Source organism: Ipomoea triloba, chromosome 12, assembly GCF_003576645.1.
Source record: "Ipomoea triloba cultivar NCNSP0323 chromosome 12, ASM357664v1".
Taxonomy (NCBI): Eukaryota; Viridiplantae; Streptophyta; class Magnoliopsida; order Solanales; family Convolvulaceae; genus Ipomoea; species Ipomoea triloba.
Window position 1 is genome coordinate 6,565,289 of NC_044927.1, and position 13,729 is coordinate 6,579,017.

The window sequence follows — 13,729 nt, forward strand, 5'->3', positions numbered from 1 at the left end:
TTTTTTTTTTTTTTTTTTTTTTTTTTAAATTTATTTTTTAATTTATTTTATCTTTATTTATTTATTCATTTAGTTTTTGGAGGAGGGTGGGGGTGGGTGTAGAGAGTTTTCTAGCTTCCCACATTGGTATATCAGATAAGCTGGAATCGTTTCTTTATCCATTTCCAATAAAGTTGCTTCTGATTTAATTTAACATGTAAATTCTGTTACCAAAAATACGCCTAACAAAGTGTTACAACTTATCTTTCCCGCTAACTAGTCAAACATTTTGTATCCTGTTTAGAAAAAGTTGATTTCTGAACAATGTGGTGAATGTCGGTTAGTGTTAATTAGTTTCTCCTCTCCTGTGAATAGTTTTAATTAATTCCTTCAACCTGTCATGCTATGTATATGGTCAAATTGTCGATGTTATAGTTGTTCATAATGCCCCATGATACAGGTTCTATTTTGACTTTAGTCCTACTTATATTGGATGTGGTCTTATCTGCCCTCACATAGTCAACTGTTCAGTTCTTCTTGGAGCAATTATATCGTGGGGTTTCCTTTGGCCATTTATTTCTCAGCGTGCTGGTGATTGGTACCCTGCAGACCTTGAGAGCAATGATTTTAAAGGTCTCTATGGTTATAAGGTATTTCTAAGTAATTTTTGGCCTGAATCTCTTAGTAAAAGTTCTTTTACCTCCCCCCATATCTTCTATAAGAAATTTCTTTTTCCATATAGCATCAACTAAAATTCATGAACACTTATATTGAAATCTTTGCCCTGGAAACTGAGATACATGATACGGAGTATAAGAGAAAGAATTTGGTGTTTGTATTTCTGCAAATCAAGCTCCTTGATCCCCATATAATGCTCTGATATTTTACTTCCACTTGTGTATTTATTTGCAGGTCTTTATAGCCATTTCTCTTATTCTTGGTGATGGTCTTTATAACCTGATTAAGATCATAGCAATAACTGTGAGGGAAGTGTGTAGAAGTAGCAGCAACCAGAAGAATCTTCCTATCACCTTGGAGCTCTTAGGTGAGAAATGATGGAATTTTAAAGGTTGAACATGTCTTTAGTTACCTATAATAAGGTTCTTTAGAAATTGCAAGTCTAACAATAGATAACACTTAAAGAACTCTAGATTTATCCTGATCATTGCAGTCAAGCAAAATTCTTATTTAGTACATCAGGAAATTAACCTAGAATTATACTTTCTCAAGGAGGCTCTGTCCTTCCTGTCATTGTTAATTAGCTCATCTAAACCTTGCATGGTCAATCCTATCATAATGTTCCTGTTGCCCCATCCTATCAGAGTTCTCACCAAAAAATCAGCACACACGCTCTCTTCATGGTGAACATGCTGAATTGCTTTTTTCCTACCCTTCTGATACTAGTACTGTACAATCTGTTACCAAAGGCCCTCTTGGGCCATCAGAGTGTAAGTCCCTGTTTAGGCAAGAGACCACAATAATGTACAATCCAACTCTCAACTTAGGCTTTTAGTTGAGATGGAGCATATGCTTCAATTTGGTATCAGAGCCAACCCCATACCAAAGGTCATGGGTTTGAATCTCTGCGTCACCCAATAAAAATAGACTATGGTCACGTGACACGTGAGGAGGCATATGATATATGAACATAAATGTACGATCCAACTATTAACTTAGGCCGCACATGCTTCAATTCATTTCAACTACTCAATTAGTTAGGCCTTTGTTTTTTTTTTCCTCCCCCTAGTAGCAGCCCTTATCTTAAGCCCCAATTACACATTAATTAAGATGTTAAAACTTTCTTCTAGCATATTTGAGGTTCACTAATGGTTCCAATTGATGCATCTGCAGATGAGGATACATCCCAGTTACACATTGAGCAGAAGAAAAGAGATGAAGTTTTTATGAAAGATAGGATACCATTATGGTTTGCAGCTTCTGGATATGTTGGCTTGGCTGCTATATCTACAGCTACAATTCCAATTATCTTCCCTCCACTTAAGTGGTATTTGGTTCTTTGTGCATATATATTTGCCCCTGCTCTTGCCTTCTGCAATTCCTACGGTACAGGACTCACAGACTGGAGCTTGGCGTCGACATATGGAAAGATTGGTCTTTTTATAATGGCTTCACTGGTGGGAAGTAATGGTGGGGTCATAGCTGGGCTGGCTGCTTGTGGGGTCATGATGTCCATCGTCTCTACTGCTGCTGATCTGATGCAAGATTTCAAAACCGGTTATCTCACATATTCATCCGCTAAATCAATGTTTGTTAGTCAGTTGGTGGGGACAGCCATGGGATGTGTTCTTGCTCCCCTCACATTCTTCATGTTTTGGAATGCCTTTGACATCGGGTCTCCCGATAGCCCATACAAAGCACCATACGCTGTGATATACAGAGAAATGGCTATTCTTGGAATCGAGGGCTTCTCTGAACTCCCTAAGCATTGTCTGGCTATATGCTGCGGATTCTTCATAGCAGCTCTGGCCATAAACCTGTTGAGGGATCTGACCCCATCAAAGGTTTCGCAATTCATTCCTATTCCAATGGCAATGGCTGTGCCATTCTATATCGGAGCTTATTTCGCAATAGACATGTTCGTTGGCACAGTGATCTTGTTTGTGTGGGAGAGGATAAACAGGAAGGATTCGGAAGATTTTGCAGGCGCCGTCGCTTCAGGTTTGATTTGTGGTGATGGGATCTGGACAATACCATCAGCAATTCTCTCAATATTCAAGATTGACCCTCCGATCTGTATGTATTTTGGACCTTCTGTGAGTACATGATGAAGAACAAAAAAACATATGGTATTGTTGTCTTTGTATGGACCAGAATGCACCTTTAAGAAGTGTAGGTGTTTGTTTCCATGCAGGAACAGTTCCTCTTCAAACTCTACTCTGTGGTCTGTAGATATTCTCTTCCCTTTTTAATGTATTTTTCAATGTCTAAACAAGTGCAAGTGATGTGCATTTTAGCTTTGGAAAATGCTATTTGTATTACTACATATTTATGGAATTACCATTGCCCATTGGCTATTTACAAAGCAATAGATGTAACCACCACTCATCAAAATATTTATTCATCCATGTCAAAATGTCTTTAATATTCATCAATTTCAAAATAAACCGAATATACTAGTTTATTTCGGTTCATTGAATTAATAATAAAAAGAAAAAGAAGAAATAATAAAAGAAAGGATACATCACAATGAAGAATCAACCAATATGGATGGAACTGTCAGGGTGTGGGCACTGGGCAACCCTTCGAGTTTAAGTATTATTGGACCTAGTCCAACAACGGAAGCCTGTTGTGATATTTTTAATGGAAACACTAGTCAATAATAATAGAATGCAAGTAATAAAGAGAAACTGGGCTGGTATGGTTGCTTTACTGTGGAGCACAAACTATGCTTTGGACCCATGTCCACATTACAAGGTGGACCCGAGTCTATGTTCATAATTTTATAATTCTATGTTTACAATTTTTGAATTATATGTTCACAATTTATATATGTAATTTTGAATTCTATGTTCACAATATAGAGTTATGAAATTGTGAACATATAGTTATAAAATTGTGAACATAGAGCTATGAAATTATGAACATGGAGTTATGAATTTGTGAATATGGAATTATGAAATTGTGAACATAGAGTTATAAAACTGTGAACATGTGAACATGAAGTTATGAAATTGTGAACATAGACCTGAGTCCACCTTACAATGTGGACCCGAGTACATGGCATAACAAATGTTGTGGAGCCTTTGGGCCGAGGTGGAGGGCTGGCCCTCTTATGGAAGGACAACATAAATCTTACGGTGACGTCCTTTTCTCAAAATCATAAGATATTTAATTGGGCCATACAACTTGCCTCTTCAACCGACACATTTCAACAAATTATTATTCTAACCCTTACTAGGGAAGGGATTCAATCCTGAGACATAGGAGGGGATTCAATCCTGAGACATTTCCTATGGAAAGCAACAGTTATGCCATCAGAACACAAGGTACTTGGCCTGTCAAACTAATTCAAGCTTGAAATTGATTCTTTGATGCTAAGGACAAGGTCACCAACTGCATCTAATTGATTAGCATATGCTGTGATTCCATTAATCTTGTGGAGTATTGAAGCAAACGTAACAGATTGGGGAGTGGCAACAATTGGTTGAGCTTCACCAACTAAGATCTTTGATTCCTAAGGTATTTAATTGACCCATACTACTTGTCTCTTCAACCGATTTCATCACAATAACTTCTGGGGATGGTTGAATGACTTTTGTTGTTCTTTTATACAGTGTGTTATAACAGTTGTATTATAATTCATTCTAGATAGAAGTAATATTGTCATTATTGTAGCTTCTTTTATGTCACCCTTCACTATTACTATATAACTACATCTACCCTATCATTGTTTTCTTATTCTTTAATTATCATTTTTTTTTAAATCACCATATAACAATTAATTTAATTGCATATTATATATTAACTAAATATCTATAAATGTTAAATCATACACGTGTGTATGCATGATTAAATGAGAACAAGGTCCTCCTATAAAAAAAAGAGGTCTAATCTCATTCGTCTATCATGTTTATTTGAGAGTTTTAATTTTTTTTTAAAAATATCAATTTTATAATTATTGAAAAATTTTAAAATCGGAATTTATTTTATAATTATTGTAACCTTGAAAGTTTATTAATAGTAAAATGATATTATGTATTTATATATTTTTAATTTTGTAAAAAATATTATTAATTTTATTTTTGAGATTTATGATTCAAATCTTATTTTAAACAAAATATTAATATTATTGTATCAAAAAGTTGAAGATGTGATGTAACTCTAATTATGAGGTCAATTTCCTTCTTTCGTAATTCCGCTTCAATACAAAATCGAAAATATTCCGTTGCCGGGAATCAAACCCGGGTCTCTTGGGTAAAAGCCAGATATCCTAACCGCTGGACGACAACAGAGATCTATGATTTTTGCATATAAAATATTTTTAACTAAGCTATTGCCACTGGGTGACTTAAAAAGCATGCGGTGAGCGTGGATCGAACACGCGACCTTCAGATCTTCAGTCTGACGCTCTCCCAACTGAGCTATCCCCGCATGTGTATGTTTAGCTTCATTATATTTACAAGACATTTACTGAAACTTTGTGTAATCAATCTGCACCGTTCAATTATGACACCCATTTTGCTTCGTGGGAATCATTATTGCATCTTCACACTCATTTTAAATTTGAAATACAGCCGTGATGATTACTTTCATTCGAAGAACAGCAACATTGTAATGAACAGTAAAGGAATATGGCAACAATTGAACCAAATCTATACTATATATAAAAATAATATCCTCCTCCCAATTTTTCCCTCCCAAACTTAGTGGCATTTTAGTAAAATTATTTATTTTATTCATTTATTAATTTATTAATTAATTTTCCATATATATTAATTAATTGACAAATAATAATAATATCAAAGAGATACCTTTTGAAGAATTATAACGTTTTTGGTATTAATTGAAAAATTAAAAGTTTTTACCTTTCTTGTGATCTCATACCATTTTATAATTTCAATATTAGGCCATTTTGATCTCATCCATTGTGTAAACTTAGTGGCATTTTAGTAAAATTATTTATTTTATTCATTTATTAATTTATTAATTAATTGTCCATATATATTAATTAATTGACAAATAATAATAATAATAATAATAATAATAATAATATCAAAGAGATACCTTTTGAAGAATTATAACGTTTTTGGTATTAATTGAAAAATTAAAAGTTTTTACCTTTCTTGTGATCTCTTACCATTTTATAATTTCAATATTAGGCCATTTTGATCTCATCCATTGTGTATAAATACAACCATACACAATCCATCAACTTCTCAACCCCAACTAATCTTAATGTTGTGGAACTCTCTCATTCTTCAAGTCTGCCAAGTACTGCCAATTGCCCCACACCACATCCGCCACCTCCGCCGTGATACCCATTTTCTTCTTTATCTTTTTTCTTTTTTTTTTGGTATTGACGCCCAAGTTTTTTTTTTTCGATCTCAACAAGGACGGGTCGATTTGGTCGCCTTGAAGATTAGCCTCTTGCGCAATAACCAAATTGGAAAAAGCCAATTTTCTGGTTAGCATCATATTATTCTATTATATTGCCCTTCTTGGTTTCAATCATTACCAGTTTTTTTTAAATAAATAAATACTTGATTTCATTTTGTTATGAATGGAAGACCAATCATGTAGGCAAAGAGATATGCTGACCATGTATGAGATTAAAAGGCTTAGTCTCTTTAGGCTTATAACTATGTTGTAATGAAATTACTTTCTATTCCTATATATCTCTTAGTTATGTTCCTTTTGAAATATTTTATCATACTCTGCATATTATTATGATTTTGTGATAGGACAACACCGGTAATCCTCCTGGTATAATCAGAGATGAAGAAGTGGATCTATTGCCTAAATAATAATATAATTTTTATGCATTGATATAATCCTACTATGTTAAGATAATAATAGTAATAATAATAATAACAATAATAATAATAATAATAATCTATAATAATAATAATAATAATACTCTATAATAATAATAACATAAAATTCTTAATATAATTTCAATTAAAATAAGAAACAGTTGCCATTGGGATGCTTTGAATGCTTTGTTGAAGAAGGAATCCATCATTCACATCTTGACTCTCTATCTAAGGCGCCAACGCACACCAAAATCATATTTGATAAATTGGTTAATATATACAGTAATTTGTCTAATTATTGAATTAATTACCCTATATAAAAATAGACTATTAAAAGGTGTGAAATGGAGTAATAATATAAACTTTTAAAATAGGTTAATCAATTGATAAAATGGCATATAATATTGTGTATACTAATCTGTATTCTGTAGTAAGGAATAGCCTATTAAAAGGTAATAAATTATGGTAAAATGGTGATAAAATGACTTAATTATTAATATATGTATAGTAATTTATCTAACTATTGACTTAATTACCCTATATAAAAAAAACAGACTATTAAAATGTGTGAGCGAAAATAATAATAATATAAACTTTAAAAACAGGCTAATTAATGGAGAAAACAATGTGTATACTAATTTGTAGTACTTAATTACCTTATATAAAAATAGCATATTAAAAGGTAATAAATTATGTTAATAAAAGGTGAGAAAATGACATAATTAGTAATATATGCATAGTAATATGTCTAATTATTGACTTAATTACCCTATATAAAAATATGGTTACCCTAATTTGTCTAATTATATATATATATATATATATATATATATATATATATATATATATATATATATATATATATAAAGAATACAAATCCAAAGGTAGGTAGGTTGCTATAAAATTTGATTAAAAATAGATATATATCTAATTATTGACTTAATTACCCTAATTTGTCTAATTATTGTCTAATTACCAAAATCATATTTGATAAAAAATAGATATCAAAATCATACAAAATTTAAATGCTAATTTTTTAATTTCTAAATGTAATTATTTTAATTATAAATCTATCAATATAAATTATAATTTACCAAAATTATACTATAGAATTTGCCTATACATATTATGGAGTAATAAATATTATATGTGTATATATACAATGTAATAAATAGTAATTATGGGTAATTAGTTATTAGTAATTATGGTAATTCCTTATTAATAATTATGGTAATTATTTTGATAGTATATTTGTATTTTATAGATTAATACATATACGTGCATTAATGTAATAGTGTTATACCACTGAAAAATGTTTATGGTAATTAATTATTATGATAGTAATCCCCTCACCAACTTTAGATGTCGTTGATCAAATTAATTAGTACACGTGTGACATAAACACTGCAGAAGGTCGAACATATTTAATATATAATAATAATAATAATTTTTGTATGTACGAATTGATATTCCTATTAGCGAAAAGTAATTAATTTAGTTTAATTGACTAATAATAATTGCCTAATAATTATTATGGTAATTAAGCTAAATATTGGTCGTTGAATTTATTTTTATACTCCGTAATAATTAAAGTTAAATTATTTCTCATTTTTTCATATTTATTTTTGTAATAATATAATACTTAAGTTATATTAAATATAGATCTTTTTAAGATAATTGTAAACAAACAAGTCATATATTATTCAATTAATTAAGTGATACTTTTGCACTAATCTTATAATCAAATAAATGTACATATTCAATATTATATTTTTTAAAAAAAAATAATTTTATCTTTAATTTTATTATCTAAATAAATAATACAAAAATTTATCCGTGAATCAAATATGCTTTGATTCAAGCAAAGAAAACATCAGAAAACATAATCAATCCAACTAATTTCATCAATTGCACTATATAATATTCGATGTTATAATTTATATAATTGTATATCGATCCAAATATTCTTAAAATATTATAACAAATTCATTCCGTGCAACGCACGGGCGAAAATACTAGTAAGGTAATATAACATTATCGGACTTAGATTACTTGAACCAAACGCCTTAGGATATCAAATTTCATAACGGAAGATACAAACACTCACAACACAAGAAACATACTCATGTTATATATTTACTTATTTTCACAACGCGTAAATACTGTCATTTTTTATTTTTTTTTAGTTTTATCTTTTGTTTTATTTTTTACTTTTCTTTTTTTCCTCCACCACATTTTCTCTTTCCTAATCACACTCCTCAAAAGCTACACCAAAGTTTAACTATTGGGGTTGGCCTTAGTGGTGGTATCTGACCAGGCATAAAATCTCAAAAATCAAAAGCATACATACCCAGGCGAGTAGAAATGTAACTAAATTAAGGGTGTGTTTAGAAAGCAAGAAAATGACTTTTGAAAAATATTTTCTGAAAAATAAGTTCATTTTCAGTGTTATTTTGGATGTACTTTGGAAAGCTGTATGTGTGTGTTTGGTTCATTTTCCGGAAAATGAGTGAAAAATGAGTAGAAATGTATAATTATATGTTTTTATTATTTTATTTAAAATATATAAACTAATAATATTTATTAGAAATTAAAAATAATTATTTTTTTACAAAAAAATGTCGCACGAAGCTATTTTCCATTTCCGAAAAATGACTTCCAGATTTTTTGTCCGGAAGTCATTTTCTAGAAAAAACGAGCTCATGTTTTCCATTAACCACATTTTGTGGATGTTGCCAAACACCAAAAGCCCGGAAAACGATTTTCGGAAATTATTTTCCGGGTTACCAAACACATCCTAAAGTTGGAAAATGGTGAATCTATCCTACATTCCTACCTTGGAAAAAAAAATAATAATAATAAAAATTTCAGTGTTGATGTATGCTTACATGAGAAAACATAGAAAAAGTCGCTGAATGACTAGACATAAAATTACAAATTAAACTAGTATGTGGCGGTAGTCTTTCAATTCCAAACAAGAAAATGAACAACATATATAACAACTTTAATCGATTAACATTCCAAATTAAATACAATACGAGAAAGAAAAATTATTATGATTACGACTCGAGCATGCATGAATCTTCTTCTTCAATTCTTAGCTTGTTCATCAATGGCCTGGAAATAGATGAGATGAGAGGTGGAGGTGGGGGTTTCTATTTTTTCCCATCAAACAGCTCATCAATGTAAGTTTCTATATCATCTTCCTGGAACTTGATATACTTCTCCGTCTGCCTCCCCGGGGTGAAGATTTGGCTATACCTTGCTAGGAAAGACCTGTAGGCCGGTATGACCATACTAGATATGGAGATCCGGAGCTCCGATTGAAGCTGCTCGTCGCTAATCACCCAGGTGCTCTGTGTCCTGTGGATCTCGTCGAACATTAAGTTGAAGCTCTTGAACCGCTCTTTTAACACGGGCTTGTTGACTTTCCCGTGCGAGGTCAACAACCCCTCGATGCTCAAGCACTGCAACAACCGGCCCCACGTTTCGCGCTGGTATGTCTTGTGGTACTGTCTTAGCTCCTGGGACTGCTTCCTCAACCACTGGTCCCCCATCAACTGGTTGATCGGAGGCGATCCTCTCACTTTCTGCAATATGTATCTCCCGTTGTTCATCATGAAGATGGAGCAGAGCGAGAGGTTATTGTAGATCTTTGATTTGCTCTCCAGGTTCAATTCCAGAATCTCCATTACTTTTCTTATCTGGAGCTCGAATGGCGATTGTTTCGGGGCCGTGGGGGGTTTGTAGCTCTCGACTGGCTGGGAGTTGTAGTCGAAGTCTGATCCGGTAGCGGAATCGGCTCTCTCGATCTTCTGGTGCTCTCTGAACACTTGCTCCAGCGTTTCCTTGTAGTCTCCCGCGAGTTTTAGGTAGTTCATGGTGTAACGACTCAAGGGATGAACCGCGCCGCCGGGGACTGGGGTTTTGCTTGAATCGGACTGGATTGAGTTCTCCAGCTCGGAGAATATCCCCACCATCCCCTCCCCTAGCCGGCCTCTTGTTAGAGCCGCTTCCGCTTTTAGCTCGTTTACGTAATCTGGAGGGAAATTATCGTAGGCGGTTGGGAGATGATCTCGCATTGTCTCGTACAAGTCCAGGAATTTGAAGAGTTTCTCGGCGGAGCGTTTGGTCATGGCGACGGCTTCAGGGAATATGAGGAACTGGATGACGAGGCCGCCGGATAGGTTGTTGAAGATGGCCTCGCTGGAGGTGGAGAGTTGGGGGCAGTCGTTGAAGACGGCGTCGGAGAGTTTTCGTTCGCAGGAGAAGAGGACGGTGGCGCAGTGGTTGAAGGCGGCGATCCACGTTGAGATCTCTCTCTCCACGATCTCCCAGCTCATCTTCTGGACGTCGTCGATGCTATGGCCTTCGTACCCTAGCTTGCCCCGGAGGGTCTCCTCTAATGCGTTTCTTCGCGCCACGAAGTATACCTGACAGCATTCCGTTTCGTATCCCCCGGAAATCATGGCTTTGGCTAGTCTGTTCAATTTGGACACCGTTTCCTCCGGATATCCCGGGAAAACTGGGGGAGGTAGTGGTGTCGTCTCTTCCGGATCTTCCGGAGGTTGTTGCGATTCATCGTTGCCGGAATCCTCCTCTTCTTTTTTGTTTCCTTCTCCTCCTTCTTCTTCTTCTCCTTTGTTCTCCTGAGTTTCATCGTTGATCGCGGGAGCTGGATCTGGATCTGCTGGGGGTGGTGCTGGATCCGGAAACTTATAATCGTCGAGAGATGATCGGAATTCTTCTTCCAGGAAACACATTGCGCGGTGGAGTACGCCGCCTATACGGTTGATTGATTTTGCGTATTTTTGATGTTCTGGAGAATAGAATTGCGAGACGGATCTGTATAGCCTGCAAATCCGGTTCACTGCTTCCAACAATGCGGCCGCGTCCTCCTCCTCTAGCTCCCTCCATTTCACGGCCGTCTCTCCGCCGGAACTGTACCCCTGTAACATGTCTTCCAGAAGCAATGCGAATTGTTCCACAAATATTGGAACTCCATCCGGATGAGGAGAAGACTTGGGCGATGATTCATCGTCTCCTTCTCCGCCGCCGCCCCCTCTGGACTCCAATAACGTATCGTTATCTGAAATGTATTGATCCACCTCTTCAGATACCTTAGAGAGATCGGGAGGGAGCTCTGGCTCGGGAGAATTTTCTTCTTCTTCTCCTTCTCCTTCTCCTTCTTCACCATCTTCATTCTTGGTTGTTGCTCCCTGCTCCTCCTCGCCATCTCCTGCTTGATTCTCCTCCCCCTCCTGATGATCACCACCGCCCGATGTCGTCTCCTGGTGATCATCACTAGCCGTTCGCCCCTCATTCTCATCCTCATCGGGTTTGGCTTCAGAATCCGCCTCCACGGAGGGCGGATTCTCGGTATGCTCTACACATTGTTCCTCATTTCTGGCTGCCTCAGGTTCTTGATTGTCTTGGTCGTGGTGGTGGTTGTGGTTTTCTGCGTCGAGCGAGCTAGAGGGTGTTTCATTTTGAGACTTCTCTTTCTCTTCCCCCATGGCTATCTAGCTTAATTCTCTACTTAAGCTAATTCAAATTCCAAGAAATTAAAAATTCTTTTTCTTGAATTGTCTCCGGTTCGGACAGAATGTTGTACAAATGACATGAAAGACAAGGAAGATTTGTTCCGGGAGACAGAAAGAGAGAATGATCGATGATGTGCCTGCAAATGGGTATAGGCAAGCCGATATTGAAGGAGAATTTTGCTCACTCCTTTCCTTTTTATCACTTTTCTCCCATTTCCTTGGGTCTTTTTCTTTTCTTTCTTCTTGATTTTTTGTTTTCCAACTACGTTTTTTCCCTACCAAAATAGATTGAAATAGTCATTGCAATTTTTTTTATTTTATTTTTATTTTTGTTGCATTTGTTTTTGGGAATCGACAACGACAGAGAGATGAAGAAGTACGAGTTTGTTGGGTCAATTTTTTTATGGGCAAGAGAAGAAAACGCTGTTTTCTGTTTGGAATATGCGGTGCTACAAATTTGACCATTTAGTAGTGCTACACCACCACCACCATTTACGTATCTATTCTATACTTTCCGATCAATCAAAGCATGCAATTAGTTCATTGAATGTCTTCTATTTTTAGTTTATATAAAACAAAATGTCAATTAATCTTCCCCTAGCTAATTTTACATTAGTTAAGGAACACTTTTTATTTTAAGCTGGTTGAGTTGTTTATTTGGTAACTATAAAGCTCCAAATTCGACTTTCAGTAGGCTGATCAGTTAAGTTGATTTACTTCCTGCTAGCAAGGCGAGATTTGACTTTCGAAGAAAATAGCTATACTTTAAAAATAAAATAGGGATTTCTAAAAGTACAATTTGACTCATCAAAACTATTAAAATTTATTCCTAACCCATAGTCAATTTTTTTGTTGCTAATGAGTTACCTCATGATTTGTCTAAAGCTCGCCAAATCAAGATTGATAAGATTGATACACCTCTTGAGTTAGTTTGATATGAAGATCAAAGATAAGAAAGGATCATAACATCCTATGGCAGATCATTTAAGTCGTTTGGTACATGTGGAACATGAACCTCCACTACAAGAAGCATTCCCCAATGAACACTTATTTGCTGCAACTGTGATTTTACCATGGTATGTTAACGTAGTCAATTTTTTGGTTACTAACGAGTTTTCACATGATTTGTCTAAAGCCTAGAAAGATAAAATCAAGAGTGATGCCAACTACTATGTGTGGGATGAATCATACATGTGGAAGCATTGTGTTGACCGAGTGGTAAGAAGGTGCATACCTAATGGTGAAATTATCTCAATTCTCACATTCTGTCATTCTTATTCGTGTGGATGCCACTTTGGATCTAAAAAAACATCAATGAAGGTGTTAGAATGTGGGCTTTATTATTAGCCAAATTTATTTAGAGATTCATATTCATTTTGTAAGTCTTGTGATGTTGGCCATAATTTAGGTAGTTTATTTTGGGGAAATGAAATGCCACATATTCTGATCATATTTTGTGAGTTTTTTATGTTTGGGATATTGATTTTATGAGCTCATTTATTGTATCTTTTGGTTTTGTCAACATTTTACTTGCGGTTGATTATGTTTCTAAGTGGGTGAAAACTAAAGCCACCAGGACGGATGATTTCAAAGTTGTAGAATTTATCAAGTCTAACATATTTTCCAAGTTTGCGGTTCCAAAAGTAGTAATAAGTGACTAGGGAACTCATTTTTACAACCGTACTGTGGAAGCGCTACTTAGAAAATATCATG

The 13,729-nt window shown here is 34.7% G+C and overlaps 2 protein-coding genes and 1 non-coding gene across 3 annotated transcripts in view; 1 reads left to right on the top strand and 2 right to left on the bottom strand.

The window, feature by feature from the left end:
- LOC115998965 (probable metal-nicotianamine transporter YSL6) overlaps window positions 1-3,026 on the top strand; it is a 5,877-nt gene extending 2,851 nt beyond the window's left edge. The window contains exons 5-7 of the mRNA XM_031238646.1: window positions 440-629; window positions 892-1,024; window positions 1,831-3,026. Coding sequence (XP_031094506.1) covers window positions 440-629; window positions 892-1,024; window positions 1,831-2,765 — 1,258 coding nt within the window. The 3' untranslated portion in view covers window positions 2,766-3,026. The remainder of the gene's footprint in view (window positions 1-439; window positions 630-891; window positions 1,025-1,830) is intronic.
- Window positions 3,027-5,018: 1,992 nt separating this feature from the next.
- TRNAF-GAA lies at window positions 5,019-5,091 on the bottom strand. The gene has a single exon. It is a non-coding gene; the product is annotated as a tRNA-Phe (tRNA).
- Window positions 5,092-9,326: 4,235 nt separating this feature from the next.
- LOC116000351 (exocyst complex component EXO70B1-like) lies at window positions 9,327-12,220 on the bottom strand. Its single transcript, XM_031240416.1, has one exon. It carries the CDS (start codon window positions 11,987-11,989, stop codon window positions 9,629-9,631), a length of 2,361 nt encoding a protein of 786 aa, XP_031096276.1. The 5' UTR covers window positions 11,990-12,220; the 3' UTR covers window positions 9,327-9,628.
- Window positions 12,221-13,729: the final 1,509 nt, after the last annotated feature.